This window comes from Manduca sexta, chromosome 12, assembly GCF_014839805.1.
Source record: "Manduca sexta isolate Smith_Timp_Sample1 chromosome 12, JHU_Msex_v1.0, whole genome shotgun sequence".
Lineage (NCBI taxonomy): Eukaryota > Metazoa > Arthropoda > Insecta > Lepidoptera > Sphingidae > Manduca > Manduca sexta.
In genome coordinates this window covers 9724548-9741370 of record NC_051126.1, presented here as the reverse complement: position 1 = coordinate 9741370, position 16823 = coordinate 9724548, and the positions used below count along the sequence as shown (strand labels likewise).

The following is a 16823-nucleotide window of genomic DNA, read 5'->3' as shown; positions in this document are numbered from 1 at the left end:
TTAATAAAAACAAATAACAATAGATGAAACATGATTTTAAGATTGAATGTTAGACTTAGATTGAGAATTTATATCACAATTAGCTTAACCTTAACACTGTCCGCGCTCACTTATAATATCAATACGTCTTCCGCCATAAAGAATCATGTCTACATACATTTTAATGCAAAAATCTTTAAAAAAGCGTTGTCTTTTTCATTATTACGGCAGAAGTGTTAACGTTATCGGCACCCTCTGCAAAAATATTAAGCAAAATCGAAAGAAAATATATTATGTATTTGTCTACTCTTAAAATTTAACTCACCGCCTCGAGAAATGTTCAATATCGTAGGCGTCATATCCAACTTGGGTATATTTGTTACACAGTAGTAGTTTACTTTCATGGAGGTTTTTGATATTGTTATAAATTAAGATGTAGATTGTAGAATCATCTACCTTTTATCGGGTATTGGCAGCTATGTTTACTACGCGTGTACTGTGTAGGACATGGGTGTATTAATAGTATGTGTGCCTAATTCATTTACCCTACTGAAATCTATCATATAAATATATTGTGAAGGTAGGTACTAACTATTGTGGAAGTTTTCTATCTACAGACGAATTTAACATTAAAACAATGTTTAAAACTCGACCATTTATTTAATACTTGACATCAATGCATAGGGAACAAAACATTAGCAGGCGTGCGTACTGCGTATATTTATGGCCAAGCTCGCTCCCAAGTTCGTTCTATTTCGGTTCGTAGGTCAATGTCGGTCATTGCGCTCGGGCAACGATCTTCGCTTGAATACGAACGAAATATGGGGTAAAATAGAAACACAGATGTAATTTTTCAGATTTTTTTTTGTATTTTCATTATTTTTTATAATTTATAAATGACCTAGTAAGAAAGTAGTCTTATCCGTTTCAGCACATACAATCATCATTCACGAGATTACAAAAAATCCTTTGGCGAGTGCAGTACCGAGGCCGGCGGTCGAGGCGCGCCCGCGGCGCCGCGCTCCGTCCTGCCGTCACTATTACGATTTAATTACAATAATATCTTACGTACAATTAAATTAACGGAGATTACAAGCCTGAGTTGAGCAGCCGGCCGCGGGCCCGGCCGGGCCGCGGGCTGCAGGGCAGCGTCGCGCGGAATGCTTAGAAGCACTTCCTGTGTACAATCGAGGGGCCAGACTCGTCGTACTCTTGTTTCGAGATCCACATCTGCTGGAACGTAGAGAGGGACGCGAGGATCGATCCACCGATCCATACGGAGTACTTCCTCTCTGGGGGCGCAATGATCTTGATCTTCATCGTAGATGGGGCCAGGGCTGTGATTTCTTTTTGCATACGGTCGGCGATGCCGGGGTACATGGTGGTACCGCCGGACAATACTGTGTTGGCGTACAGGTCCTTACGGATGTCAACATCGCACTTCATGATGGAGTTGTAAGTGGTCTCATGGATGCCGCAAGCTTCCATACCCAGGAACGAGGGCTGGAAGAGAGCCTCAGGGCAACGGAACCTCTCGTTACCGATGGTGATGACCTGACCGTCGGGCAGTTCATAGGACTTCTCGAGCGAGCTGCTGGAGGCGGCGGTGGCCATCTCCTGCTCGAAGTCGAGAGCGACGTAGCAGAGCTTCTCCTTGATGTCGCGCACGATTTCACGCTCGGCCGTGGTGGTGAATGAGTAACCACGCTCGGTGAGGATCTTCATGAGGTAGTCGGTGAGGTCACGACCGGCCAAGTCCAGACGGAGGATGGCGTGCGGCAGCGCGTATCCCTCGTAGATGGGCACTGTGTGGGAGACACCGTCGCCGGAGTCCAGCACGATACCGGTGGTACGACCGGAGGCGTACAGCGACAGCACGGCTTGGATGGCCACGTACATGGCGGGTGTGTTGAAGGTCTCGAACATGATCTGTGTCATCTTCTCTCTGAAATAGAACGACTGCGTTAGTCCTGTACAGAGTAGCAGGTCATCACCTAAATATCAGCAGCTAATCAGTACTAGTGTAGTACTAGTAGGTATTATGAACACGAGAAAACGCTAAGAGATAAAGCAGACACGTACCTGTTGGCTTTAGGGTTGAGGGGAGCCTCGGTGAGCAGCACGGGGTGCTCCTCCGGCGCCACACGCAGCTCATTGTAGAAGGTGTGGTGCCAGATCTTCTCCATATCGTCCCAGTTGGTGACGATGCCGTGCTCGATGGGGTATTTGAGCGTGAGGATACCTCTCTTGCTCTGGGCCTCGTCTCCCACGTACGAGTCCTTCTGTCCCATACCGACCATCACGCCCTGGTGGCGGGGCCTGCCCACGATCGATGGGAACACGGCACGGGGCGCGTCGTCGCCCGCGAAGCCGGCTTTGCACATACCGGAGCCATTGTCTACTACCAACGCAGCAACTTCCTCGTCGCACATTTTGAATTAGTCTGAAAATAAAATTCAACTTGTTACAAACACTATATTAATTTACAGGACTTGGAACGATCCACCTATTAAAATTGTAAGTAATTTGTTTTATAGAATTCATGACCATACATAAAACTGGTGGGTAGATTGCCCACGCGACCGTTACAAGACAAGAGCTAAGTGGGCGCTAGTCACAAAATAAAACCAAATAAGGTTAGATTCATCTTGAAAGGCGATGCGGCTCTAACGTGGCAATCTAGATGCGACAAGACCACATTTCGCGAATCGCGTAGACAGCCCGCTTTTACCCATCGAGAAAGTCGAGATCACCAGATGAACGACTTTCTAATTGGCTCGTGAACCGTTCGAATTGGAATAGTGAACAAGGGACCACGCCCTACCGCAACCAACTATCCCAGACTCCCGGACCGGCGTCACGCCGCCCAACCCTACCGACCGCGACGTGTCACTGACCGCACACACTTATTCAATTACACTAGATTTGCTCACGCGAATATTTCACTAAACACGAAAATAATTAAAATCGCACATCTGTATCAACTTACTTTTAATTAAATAGTCCTAATGTAATAAATAAATTAACTTGCTATTGCACAGCCTCGGTATCGCTGCACAACGCCACAGCTCGAGCTCACTTCGTGGAATGTCAGCTAGCGCGGCAGGCGGAGTATATAAATGAGCCTGGTTATCGGGGCGCCCCTGCCCCCGCATCAGCCGCCTCTCCGCCAATCGCACAGTACGGCACAATACATGAGGTTTCGTGGCCATATATGGTATTCCGCTGCAGGGAGCATGCGCGCACTCCCCCTCCTCCTTGCCCGTCTCCTACCTCCCCTCGAGACACCCCGCCGCTGATAGCGCAGCGCTTGATAACGATGAGATTTTCAGCCAAGTTCACATTAGGATCTTGGCCACCAGACGGGCATTTAAGACGGGACGCTTCGATAACACGCACTATTTACTCATACACATACGTAACACACCAAGTGAACGATAACGAAAGTACAAACTGTATTGGCATTGGCAACGATCCAAGAATCCTTAACGATGCAGCTTTGCGTGCAGTATGCACTAAAGCATATTAGGTACGTAGGTACATTCTCAATGAAATCGTATCACAACTTTTGCGTACTTATCGTACTAAGTAAAGCGTAGGAAATTTTAATCAAGATATTTTCAAAGAAATGAGTATTTTTACAACGTGGTCAGTAATAAATTGCCAAAAGCCCGATTCTACACTTCATACATAGACAAAAATAATGGAACTTACTTGTTATTATGTTGTTGCGAAGAATAATAAACGGAGCGTTTGCAAACCGTGAGAAATGAATGCCGGCCGGTTTCCTTCTGTTGCTCGCTCGCTCGTGGAGGTCGATTTGCTTCACTAGAATACGCGGTACGCCGGCGCCCCGCGACAGAATCGACTTGTCCAACCGACCCCTAGAGGTGCTAGAAAATATATAATTTCTCTATTTTTTCTCACACAATGATAGTTAAAATGACATATAAAATAAATATCATATTTAGTTACAGTGACAGACATCAAGCAATTGTTAATAATTTGAATTTGGAGTTATAAAGTGTATTGCAAAAAATGGACTCGCCCAAGCCCCGCCACTCAACGCAACCGATGGCCTTACCATATATGGGCATCGGTACAATCCTGGATTCTGATTGGTGCAAGATGGCAACGGTCGTCGTACTGACGCGACGCACACAAACACATGTATGGAATTTTTTGTTTGTGTTCGTCTCTAGTAACAAGAGGACCGTTCCATTCAATATTATCGTCTGCATGGTGGTAAAATAAGTTAAACGAGTTACGAATTTTACGTATGCTAGTAGTCTTATTTAGTCTAATAAGGTAATTTTTTATATTAGTAGACTGTAGGTAAGTATGCAGTAAGTGATAGGATTTGTCGCATGCCTTATCTTGTAGGTACCCACTTATTGTTTAAGTATATACTAACTTATAAGCAAGCCCATCACCTCTGGGCTTGTGTGGAATTAAAGGTGAAATAAAAACTGAGATGATTATCTACACATACTTAATAAGTACTTAATCTCTTGAGTAATAATAGGTACCTACCTACCAATTTTATTTGAAGACTATCTTATGCCTTTTCCTCAATTGTTTGGATGATATTACTTATTTTAATAAATACTTAGGTAAACTATTTTAAAAGACTGGGTAATGTAAGTATAAAAAGGGTATTTTATAAAGTAGGTAAGTACCTATCTTCAAATACTAACCATTTTAAATGTAAGTATGTACATATTCCAATTATTAGCGCATTTCCTTTAAATCCCAAGGCCCTGTTTCGTGCTGTAAATTTTTTCTTAGGAAGAAAATAGAAAATAGGTACCTATCCCAATGTCTAAATTAATTTAATGTGTTGCCTAATATTCAGTACGTATTGTAATTATGTAGGTACTTATATTGCATCAACGACCCTATTTACTTACTCATTTATTTTTCAATAACTTCTACAATTCCACTTTCTAAGAAAAGTGTAAATATGTAAGTATGGTGAAACTTGGACTTTTTGAACCGAATATTCAAAATATAGATAGAATAACGTACTTAATATTCAATTTTTCTATGTACTTACTCAAGTATATAATATGTAAACTTAGTAGCTACCATTGAGATCCCAGAAATATAGGTGGAGTCGGTACTGTGAGATGCCGGGGCGCGGGATCGATCCCTACATTGCATCGGGATAAATGATTGTCTGGTCCATAAATGTATGTAGATGTTTAAATCATATTTTTAAGGGCTTGGGGGTTGTGAAACTGTCTTTTTTCAAGTTAAGTACCGAGGCATTGTGTCATTATTAGTATTAAATAAAATAAAAACTTTACGTATGCAAGTAAGTATACTATTATTACCTGAGGAAGCTACTTTAACGTTAACTATATTTCGCGATCGAATGCTAGACAATTTTGCTTGAACAATAAAATTTCAATTAAGATAGAGACGGCGCCATAAAGGCAATAACCTCGACTATTTCTTATGTCCGTTGTGGTTGCATACATAATATAAACTGTACCATTGTATATATCAACAGTATCAAGTATGACAAAACAATGATGCTGTTTATCTGTTCCGGCGGCTGTTGCCGGCACTATGTGGCAGTGTGGTGAGTGGACTGTCGTCTCCGTGAGTCATGTTCCACTCTCGCGTGCGTACTACGACGCTGAGTCAAGCGTTTTGTGGTACCATACCAGTCCACTAACTCACTTCTTCGTAAATTAATGCTTGTGACTAATCTTTATCATATACGTATCTGTTTATGTTTCTTTATACAATGGGTTTGTGATACTTAATACGGTTTTGATTAGGTAAACTTGGCATTTTCCAGATAGCTAGACAGAACTTGATTTTTGCAGTTAATTTGTGTATAGATTCAACTTAATTGATACTTAGTGAAGTCAATTTGATGTTCAAAAACGGTAAAAAAATCCGAAACATAAAAAAAAAACGTAAAGAAAACGCTTTGCTTTATTTTATTTTTTATAATAAGTAAGTACTTTATTCTCCAAAATTTAAGCAAAACAAGAACAATTTAATCGGATTTTAGAATGTAGACAGTAGAGAGTCCTATTTGTGGATACAAAATAATTAAGAATGAACTTTGAAATATTTAAGCCACAGTTATAATCAACGGTTTATTTCACATATTGAAAGAATTTAATAATAAGAGTTAAGTATAATATACAATTGTAAAAAAAAAATATAAATGAATTTAATAAAACACAAAAAAGTGTCAATATAAGTAAATGGTAATAAATTTTATCCAATAAGAAAATTACACCTGTCGCTCTATTAACAATTATTATATTATTTAAATCCATTGTAAGTACTTACCAAATTTGTTATAAAATAGTAGGAAAAATATGGTTAAATGATGGCTACCTGTTATACTTATAGTTGTTTAGGTACAATTCTATATCTAGTACTTACTAGTACATTATGATATACTTAAGTAAGTTGATATATAAAAATGCATCCACTGTGAAACCAAGTCACGTACGAAAATGTCCTTAATTATCAAGAAATCTATTGTCCGGATGTCTCCTGCCTATTACAATAAAGGATACATGCAGGATTTATAGAAAAAAAAAATGATTAATTTTATTACGGGAGAATAAGGAGAAATGAGTCAACGAAGGAAACTCGCAGACATCGTACGGAATTATAAACGTACGCCATTGTATTATAAGACACGTCAGTTGTAGAATACATAATGTTAGTATTCTTGAGCCGATGAGTCATTAACATGTACATATTTGAGGAACCTTGGAAACCACTGGTGACAATCGTTCTACCAGACAGTCGTAAATCCGTTTACATTTAACTTGATCTGGATATCGCTAAGTGTACGTTTAGTAGAGTAACGAGAAATTCCTGTTCCGACATAGTATTTTACTCGGGACTCGACTAATGCCATTATAATTCTTAGTCTCAGCGAAGGTATGAACTAGTTATACGGGCTGCAAGGCTGAGTTTTTACTGTGGTTTTTATTCAGGTTCTGTCACAGAGGCATTCTGATTGCAAAAAATATTGGAATTTTGTTATAAAGTAGGTATCATAAGTTACAAGTTCTTACTATAATTCCGTATATTATCGATTTATAAACCCTGTTCAAAGGTTTAATTTAAAACACTGGCAAGGAAATCACTGCCGAAATAATTTAGATGACCTTAATAAAAAAGGCTACCGGAAATTTCCTTATAAAAAGAAGCAAAATTATTGCTTACTGCCCTTGACGAATAAGGACATTCATGATAGTTTTGTGAATATTCCCCTATTCCTAATCTTTACGCATTTGTTAAAATATTTGGACATGGACTTTATTTCTATACCAATGCTGTGTAAAGGAGTCGACCTAATATCTACTTATTAGTCGTTTGAGCCGAATTGTTTTGTATATTGCAAGACAAAAAATATATATTTAAATGATTTACTTATTCATGGTTGAGCTATTGCCATATAGTGATATACGAAATAGTTGCCAGAGTGTTGTACGAAAAAGCTACCCTAAAACAGTACTTGTAAGCTATTAAATAAGGTCTAGGGCGCGATTCCCAAATTGGATTCATTGGCGCATTTAATGGATAATAATAATAATAATACAGGCTTTTATTTCCGAAAAACTGAACAGCAAAACAATATTCATCAGTAATTATTAGTTTAAAGTTATTCTAAAGTATGTCTCGAATTTCGGTGTGCCTTGTGGCAAAGGCCTCCTCTAACTGTTTCCATTATCGTCTATCGCGAGCTACCCTCCTCCAGTTTGGCCCTGCTGTCTGTTTGATTTCCTCTTCTCATCTAATATGTTGTCTCCCTCTTTTTCTCTTTCCGTCTCTGGGGTACAACTCTGTCACTATCTTGCTCCATTTCCCTTTAGTATCACGCAACATGTGGCCTGTCCATCTCCATTTTTGTTTGTCTACTGTTGTTAGAACGTCCGCCAGTTTTGTTTTGAGTCAAAGATCTATATTACTAATTCTGTCTATTCTTTTTGAATCTGTCATGCTTCTTTCCATTGCTCTTTGACATTTAGCAAGTTTATCTCGGAGTGATTTCGTAAGTGCCCATGTTTTACAACCGTATGTTAAACAAGGAAGTATACATACGTTGAAAATTTTTCGTTTCAGTGCCACACGACTAGGACTAAGGTCTTTCGACTTCATGACCTCTTTAAGAGACCAGTATTTTTTTCATCCCATTGCGACTCTCATGTCTATTTCTTGATATATTTGGTCTTTCATAGAAATAATTGTTCCTAGATATTATATGTATTTATCTACATATGTTAAAGTTTCTTCTTTTATTTTAATCTCTACATATTTTGTCGAGTTGGTCATTATTTTAGTCTTGCGAGAGTTCATTTTTAAACCATAACATAATACATAACATCACGCATTTTATCCCCGAAGGGGTATGCAGAGGCGCAACTAGGGCATCCACTTTTCGCCAAGTATGTTCCGTCCCATGATGTGATAGTGGGCGAGCCTATCGCCATATCGGGCACAAATTCCAGACTCCGGGCTGATACTGAGCAGAAAAACCCAAATATCACTTTGCCCGACCCGGGATTCGAACCCAGGACCTCAGAGCGCTATTGTACCGGACGTGTAATACAACTACGCCACCGAGGCAGTCATTTTTAAACCAACTTTCATTTAATGGTTAGAGAACCATAAAATTGTATCTAACGTCCTAACACAAAGTGAAAATATTGCAAATGTGATTGCAATGTGCATCAGCTGTACATTTGTTTATAATCAATACTTAATTAAATGATTACTCCTTTACCAATAATACCTTTGAAAATATGTGGTTATATCTAGACTCTAGAGTCTGTAAACCCACACTTCATTAGTAACTGGGGCATAAATTAATTGTCTACAATCATATTACACGTATGATCGCGTCATTTGTCAACAATCTGGTGCATAGTGGCCTAGTTGCTAAAAATATTTAACCCTTACACACTCTTAGTTTATGCGTATGGACAGCAGTCCCATATATTTATTCAATATTATTCAGTGTTTCAAAATAACAAGCGCGTCTATTCAAGGGGCTGCGTGCGTTTGCTTTTGTGATTTTTTGTGAATCTGACCGGGGTAGCATAAGGGTCGTTGCTATTTCCAGCGTTTTATTGTTATTCAAAGGATTGAACTACGTCTTTGTAACTTTGGTATGTTTTTTGAAGTTTACATTTTTGAAGGCAATTGATAATAGTAGTGGTGGATAGTCACATCATAATGATTCGAGTACCTAATAATACCTAGTGTATCGTGTTTCACTTTTACTATGAACACTAGGAAATAATAATGTTGATACTTATTACTTATTTAATAACGTAAAAGGTTTAATTATAATTAAGTAATGTTAGGTTAATAATTCTGAAGTTTAAAGAGGACCCTTCCCCTTTCTGTGTGTTTCAGTGGCGAAAGTTCCGTATAACAGTATAACCGATTCCTGTCGTTCCGATTCTTCCCTTTCGTAATTTATATAAAATCTAATTATTAGAACGATTTTCAGACCATCATGAGTACCTACATGAGTCAGGTTACCTTTCGGAATACTTCACCCTTCGCTACTGCTGTGTTAAAGAACACAGAAAAGATATCATCATAAATTTTTTTAGCTCTTTTTTAATTCTAGAGCAATCCATTTTAAACAACAATGATTGCCATAACGCTGTTACCAAATCTAATTAAAATAAACTAAAATCTAACTAAAATCAAACACGTCGCGTCGTAGGATAGTCAAGTTAAATTCACTAAAAACTTCATCATATTCCTGGTAAATTGCTGTCACTGAATAACTAAATGTATGGCAAAGATATAAGGGGATATAAGGTGTACAGATCATTTGGTTAAGCAACACGCCCGTCTAGTCGTGAAGACGCATTGAGGGGTTAGGTGTGGCGCGGAGGGGCGCGGGCGAGGGAGCGAGATCGATCGTCCTCCCGCCGCGCCCTTGACCCTCGCCTCTGCATGCAGGGTGGCCGAGGGGACGGGATGACTGCGAACCGCCGCATAAGTAAATATTTTACCAAATGAGAGTCGCCTGCGTTTTAAAGAAATTGTGTAAGGATAACAAATTAATATTACTTATGGTCGTATGCTTTGTCCGATTGGAACGGAGTTCGATATTTTTGCTTTCATTGCTTGTAAGTTTCAGGGTGCAGTGCGATCATTCCTCACTCCCGTTAGCGGATTTTTCCCAAATCTGTCGCTAATTCCTTAAAAAGTAAGTATATTGCTTATAGGCATTTACAAAGAAACATGCAGTAATCTTTAAACTGTAACAATACTTACATGTTAGCTAAAAGGTGATCAGTGATTTTTAGATTTTATTACAATTATTTTAATTAAAACTAAGTCTCTAAACGCCCAATTCGCATAATAATTCGATACGCTTTTAAAGTTTTTAATTAGGTACAGCTTTATTGCGCGTGCCCTAACGCAAACACCCTAGGCTCCGCCCGCGTGGGGGCCGCTAAGCCACCCCGACACGCCACGCCACTTACGCCAAAATGACCATATTTGGTTATGCGCGCGATCGCAGGGATCGGACATGCAATTGCGCCATCATCAAATGAGAAAACAAAAGGGAATACGTATCCCTATTAGCTGTGGAGACTAGTAATCTGTAATAGTGCCGCGATTCAAGTACAGAGGATATTAAAATGACCAGGCGTATTGTGCTACTGGATGGACTTGCTAACTCCCTATGGCGGTACAAAGTACTAATCTATACAGTTGACAACCTGTCGAATTAACAACCGCCTTAAACTTTTACTATACATAAAATCTACACTCTGCAATTCTATACAAGAAGTTACAAAATTACAGTATACAACGATTGACTTAATTTTAAGGCTTGATAGTTGATATTAATTACTTACTTTAATTCATTTTGATACCCATTCATACTTACTGCAATAATAATTTTATTTTAAAAAGTACACACATAAGTATATTATTAATACGGGGATTTATTTCAATTCGTGATTGAATATCTACTTATCTGCTTTTAAAATGAGGTGTAAATTTATTTAAATTACGTATGTATATAAAAATAAACTGTTTTAAGTGCGTTTAGCATAAAAATAAAAATAAGAAAGTTAACTTATTATTTACAAAGTTTCAAAATACATACACATTATTTAACAACGTATGCAAATTAAGAATCCATTAGTATTACTAAGCGAATCTTTGACCTTATTAAACATTGTTCACCGTGTAGTAACAATATGTTAGTAAATAAAGGCCCACGTAAATCACAAAACAAACGTCCAGAAATAGCTGCATTGCGTACGGTACGCAACAGACACGGTGCTATGGGAGCGTCCAATCTAATTTTAAACATTTATATTTGGCCGAAACTAAATGTTGTTCTAGGTCAACTATTATAAACCGTAGACGATCACTGTCTACTCTTTCCGTGACGTCTACCATGACGGCATAATGATGCCAGGATCATGGTTAACGTCACTTGGTCTTAAAAAATTAAATGAGTAACTTAACATTGCTATATTAACGTTTTTTTTCGAGAAGCTAATCTATATCTCGTTACGAAAAGATAATAGAGTGCACCGTGTGGATTGCAAACTTTTCAGTACAAAACAGAATGTATACAGTGTGCATAATGTAGAGCCCTTCTGGCTTGTAGCGCATAAGTTTTTCCTAACAGAAGAAGCTTCTTAGCTTATAATGTGCTTTATTGCTTAATAATATAAATTATTGTAGATTCTACAGAAAGCGTATTAATTTGTAAAAGAAATCAATTCCATAAAGGATCATAACTCCTGCCTATCTTTCTATTTGATTAATTTCGTTATTGGAGAAAGACAAATTAGTGTTCCCTAAGATTTGCCAAGAAACACCGCTCAGTGTCATAAATTGCCACTGCTGATCCTTACTTACTAGAGTTGTAGTGGCAGGTGTGAGGACGGGAATGTCTTTAACCCATGAAATATAAAATATATCGGCCTACTAGCCTACTGACTAGAAAAAAATCGACGCAGTGAACTGTATAAGTAAAAGACAACACGTTTTTCTACGCACGTTTCAGTGTCATAGTGATCAACGATTACATAAGTTTCTTCAGTAAAGGTGTAAGAAATAAAGTCCTTGCAGTATCAGTATCACGTCAGGTATGGTCAGAAACAGTCATTGCCATGCCCTTCCCCAATATGAAGCAATACATAAAGCAATAAGTATACGGCGACTTCTCGTATCGTCCTAGAAACCTTTGACCTTCGTGACTTAGTCACAACAAATATTTACATCTCGGCTTAGAACAACAAAATATTCAATATGTAGCTTATTTGTGTTACAATCATTAACATTGTCGGTCATTGACTTCTTTATTGCCTACGTTAACAGATGGTAACAAGGGCTAGTTGTGTTTCTAAGGGAACACACGCCGTCTCAGGTCATGAACGTGGAATTACAGACAAGGTTCATCCTTGAGTATGTAAAACCCACGCATTTGATAAAACATAACAGTCAGTACACGTAATTAAGATAATAAAACCAGCCAAGAATTTTAAAATAAAGATTAAAGACTAGGCGTGGCTTTGCGTTAGTAACAATGAACCCTATTAGGTAAATGGGCCTCGCCCATATTTCAACAATCTTTCCATTAGGTACATTAAACTCATTGCCATCATGAAAATCTTGTTACGCAATTTTCTGTCTATCGCAACGCATTTTACATTGTTTCATTAGCTTATTATCTTACTGTTAAAAGAATATTGAATAGGTAACTAAATACCCGATTTTAGGGATGCATAATGATAAAAAAATCGCTAATATGGAAAACTTGAATGAAGAAATACTGTCTGTTAAGCCAGCAGTGTTTGGTAACAAAGATACAATTTCTGATAAAGTAAACCTGTTGTGCATTACGGGATAGAGGATTACAACTGTAGTTATTGACGGTCACAAACGGTACTTACTATTTTGCTGTATATGAAATGTGTTTCATTTTGCATGGTGAAAAGAAAAGTCATCATTATACCGGTATATAAATTGTTTTATTACAAATGTTGGGTTAGTAACGATTTACAAATAAATAAAAATCTTTGTCAAAAATAACGGAATCCACAATATTCCGTTCAATTTACGTAATATGCATATTACGACACCTTACAACCTATTTAAATACTGTACTTAAATACAAGATCACAAGCGTAATTTGAGCCGCCCGTTTGGTAGCAGGGTGTAGGGCATCATTTATTAGGAATAGTCTCATTTGGCATTTAGAAGCACTTCCTGTGCACGATTGAGGGACCAGACTCATCATACTCTTGTTTCGAGATCCACATCTGCTGGAAGGTAGAGAGGGAAGCAAGGATGGATCCACCGATCCATACGGAGTACTTCCTTTCTGGGGGCGCAATGATCTTGATCTTCATTGTCGAAGGAGCAAGAGCTGTGATTTCCTTCTGCATACGGTCAGCGATACCGGGGTACATGGTGGTACCGCCGGACAATACTGTGTTGGCGTACAGGTCCTTACGGATGTCAACATCGCACTTCATGATGGAGTTGTAAGTGGTCTCGTGAATACCGTTGGCTTCCATACCTAAGAATGAGGGCTGGAAGAGAGCCTCAGGGCAACGGAACCTCTCGTTACCGATGGTGATGACCTGACCGTCGGGCAGTTCATAGGACTTCTCGAGCGAGCTGCTGGAGGCGGCGGTGGCCATCTCCTGCTCGAAGTCGAGAGCGACGTAGCAGAGCTTCTCCTTGATGTCGCGCACGATTTCACGCTCAGCCGTGGTGGTGAACGAGTAACCACGCTCGGTGAGGATCTTCATGAGGTAGTCGGTGAGGTCACGACCGGCCAAGTCCAGACGGAGGATGGCGTGCGGCAGCGCGTATCCCTCGTAGATGGGCACTGTGTGGGAGACACCGTCGCCGGAGTCCAGCACGATACCGGTGGTACGACCGGAGGCGTACAGCGACAGCATCGGCTTGGATGGCCACGTACATGGCGGGTGTGTTGAAGGTCTCGAACATGATCTGTGTCATCTTCTCTCTGAAATAGAACAACTGCGTTAGTCCTGTACAGAGTAGCAGGTCATCACCTAAATATCAGCAGCTAATCAGTACTAGTGTAGTACTAGTAGGTATTATGAAAACGAGAAAACGCTAAGAGATAAAGCAGACACGTACCTGTTGGCTTTAGGGTTGAGGGGAGCCTCGGTGAGCAGCACGGGGTGCTCCTCCGGCGCCACACGCAGCTCATTGTAGAAGGTGTGGTGCCAGATCTTCTCCATATCGTCCCAGTTGGTGACGATGCCGTGCTCGATGGGGTATTTGAGCGTGAGGATACCTCTCTTGCTCTGGGCCTCGTCTCCCACGTACGAGTCCTTCTGTCCCATACCGACCATCACGCCCTGGTGGCGGGGCCTGCCCACGATCGATGGGAACACGGCACGGGGCGCGTCGTCGCCCGCGAAGCCGGCTTTGCACATACCGGAGCCATTGTCTACTACCAACGCAGCAACTTCCTCGTCGCACATTTTGAATTAGTCTGAAATTAATAAATATAAAGCGATGAATAAATTTTCCTCAAATTAAAAGTAATACTGATAACACAAGTCCGCTAGACAGAAAGTGCCATAATTTTAAAAGGGGCAAAGATAAATAATGTTCCACACTTAAAATTCTAATCATTTCTCTTGAGAATATCCGTCAAAATAATTATAATTAAAGCAGTTTCACAAATTCCGAAAACTATCTTTTCAATTTCACTTCACTAGTTACGTAACCACTTTTATGTAATTTATCTCAACTCACTTTTTTTTCGTTATAAATAGTAACTTATTCGAACGTTTATACCTTTAACTATAAACTCAAATATTGAATTAAAACCGTATTAAATATAAATACAAAAAGAACTTACATTTAAATAAATAATTTAAAATGACTAGTTGCGATTCCGTGCCGCTCTGCTCAAGCACACCTCACTAAATGAGGGCCGACTCGTGAGGATAAACTATATAAAACAAGTCTTATCAGAGTTCACACACTATCGGCAACAATATGTTTCCGACCAATCGCGAGCTGACTCAGTTTTTGTCACCATATATGGTAACGTTCACTCTATCAACACACGTTGATAAGAGATACCTCGATAAGTGATTGCGTCCCTACGCGTAACACTCACGTGGCTTACGGAATTACGGACTGAAGTCGCCAACCGGCATATGCGGTTACACCTGCGAGCTCTTAATGCTATCACATTCTCTCCTCGGACAAAAACTTGGTTTTCACTACATTCAGTGCTTTCTCTGTGAGACGGCAGATTTGCGCTAATTGTTACAAACGACTGACATTAACCTAGAATTGTTTTATTAGCTCAGAATTCGTATACAGACAAGTGTGTAATTGCATTAGAGGAAAATTAAATTCTTCATTATAATTACGAAAAGATCAGAAAGCATTACTAACTGGCGTGAAAGATGTTAGTATAATTTATTTAATATAATGATGTTGCTGCCTTAAACAACAGTTTTTTCGTCTACTCAATAAACCTCTTATGCATAATGTGTTTTTGAAGATTCTATCAGGTCTAATTAACAATACGGATAAAGTTACTTTAATCACAATAAATTATTCATACATTTTGAAATTGTATAACATACGTATTTCTATTTTTTTTTAAGTCCTATTGATACAATGTATACGATGTTGCTGAAGTCTTCAGTACCAATTCTTGAGATATCAAGATTATTTTGAGTTTTGTGATTCGTGCTTAGCAGTGTGCTGTTTATTCTAATCTAACTGGAATTATTTTTATATATTTTTTGTGATTTGAAAAATAAAGGTGTTTATTTATCCTAGGTATCTTAGGTTGTCTTAAATCGGGAAAGGCTTGGAGAACCGTGCTTGCTCTAGTTGCCTGGATTCATTTTCAGCCGGCGCAAACTTTTGTATACACGGAAGTAATAAAAAAAAATTAAATAAGTATTATTATCTCAAATATAAACAAATCAGTACACACAAAATTAATTACATTTAAACATGGGTTTATCAATAATACGTATTATTTTTCCTTATGCTCCATAAACGGGATATATATGCGCCTGCTAATAACTTTATCAAGGGTTATAAATATAATAATTAAAATTATTTCAAATAATTTACGGTTCCTTGATAAAAATACGTACAACAGAATGTAATATTATCATAGTCACGGTGATGTCTTGTTAAAAAAATAGGAGTCATACTTGATTGTCATTGCATAATGTGATAGGTGGTCAAACCCATAGCTAAGTATACTTAGTCTGGCCATAAATACTGTTACACTTAATTATAAAAAAATATTACATTTGAATTTCGAATCTGTCATTTTTATACGATTGTTCATTGTGTTTTCTCATTTTGGCGCCAATACATTGTAAAATATTTTGCGATATTAAAATGGTGTGGGGTGATAAAGAGAACCGAATCGCTGTGATAGCATTACACAAAGTAGGTATGGAGCCAAATGCAATTTTTAAAACTCTCCATACACTTGGTATTAGTAAAATGTTTGTGTACCGGGCTATTAATAGGTACAATGAGACCTCCTCTGTTTGTGACAGAAAAGATCTGGCCGTCCACGTAGTGTTCGTACGAAAAAGGTGGTCAAAGCAGTAAGGGAAAGAATTCGAAGAAATCCTGTCCGAAAGCAAAAGATTTTATCTCGGGAAATGAAGATAGCACCTAGAACCATGTCGCGTATTTTAAAAGATGACTTAGGACTTGCAGCCTATAAGAGACGCACTGGCCATTTCTTAACTGATAATTTAAAGAAGAATAGGGTGGTAAAATCGAAACAACTACTGAAGCGGTACGCAAAGGGAGGTCACAGAAAA

At 38.7% G+C, this 16823-nt stretch overlaps 1 protein-coding gene and 1 pseudogene across 2 annotated transcripts; both read right to left on the bottom strand.

Moving 5' to 3' along the window:
- Positions 1 to 825: 825 nt before the first annotated feature.
- Positions 826 to 15020, bottom strand: LOC115455369 (actin-5C). The gene is made up of 3 exons (XM_037437766.1): positions 14867 to 15020; positions 2062 to 2422; positions 826 to 1924 (listed from the first exon to the last, which is right to left on the bottom strand). Exons 2-3 carry the CDS (start codon positions 2409 to 2411, stop codon positions 1144 to 1146), a joined length of 1131 nt encoding a protein of 376 aa, XP_037293663.1. The 5' UTR covers positions 2412 to 2422; positions 14867 to 15020; the 3' UTR covers positions 826 to 1143.
- Positions 12968 to 15147, bottom strand: LOC119189070 (annotated as a pseudogene). The gene is made up of 3 exons (XR_005112225.1): positions 15131 to 15147; positions 14134 to 14494; positions 12968 to 13996 (listed from the first exon to the last, which is right to left on the bottom strand). The product of XR_005112225.1 is annotated as an actin, cytoplasmic A3a-like (transcript).
- Positions 15148 to 16823: the final 1676 nt, after the last annotated feature.

Excerpts from the sequence above, each read along its gene's own strand:
- LOC115455369 (XM_037437766.1), bottom strand. The coding sequence starts at position 2,411 with ATGTGCGACGAGGAAGTTGCTGCGTTGGTAGTAGACAATGGCTCCGGT. Across the intron at positions 1,925-2,061 it reads CTCAACCCTAAAGCCAACAG|AGAGAAGATGACACAGATCA; the intron begins GTACGTGTCTGC and ends GTTCTATTTCAG.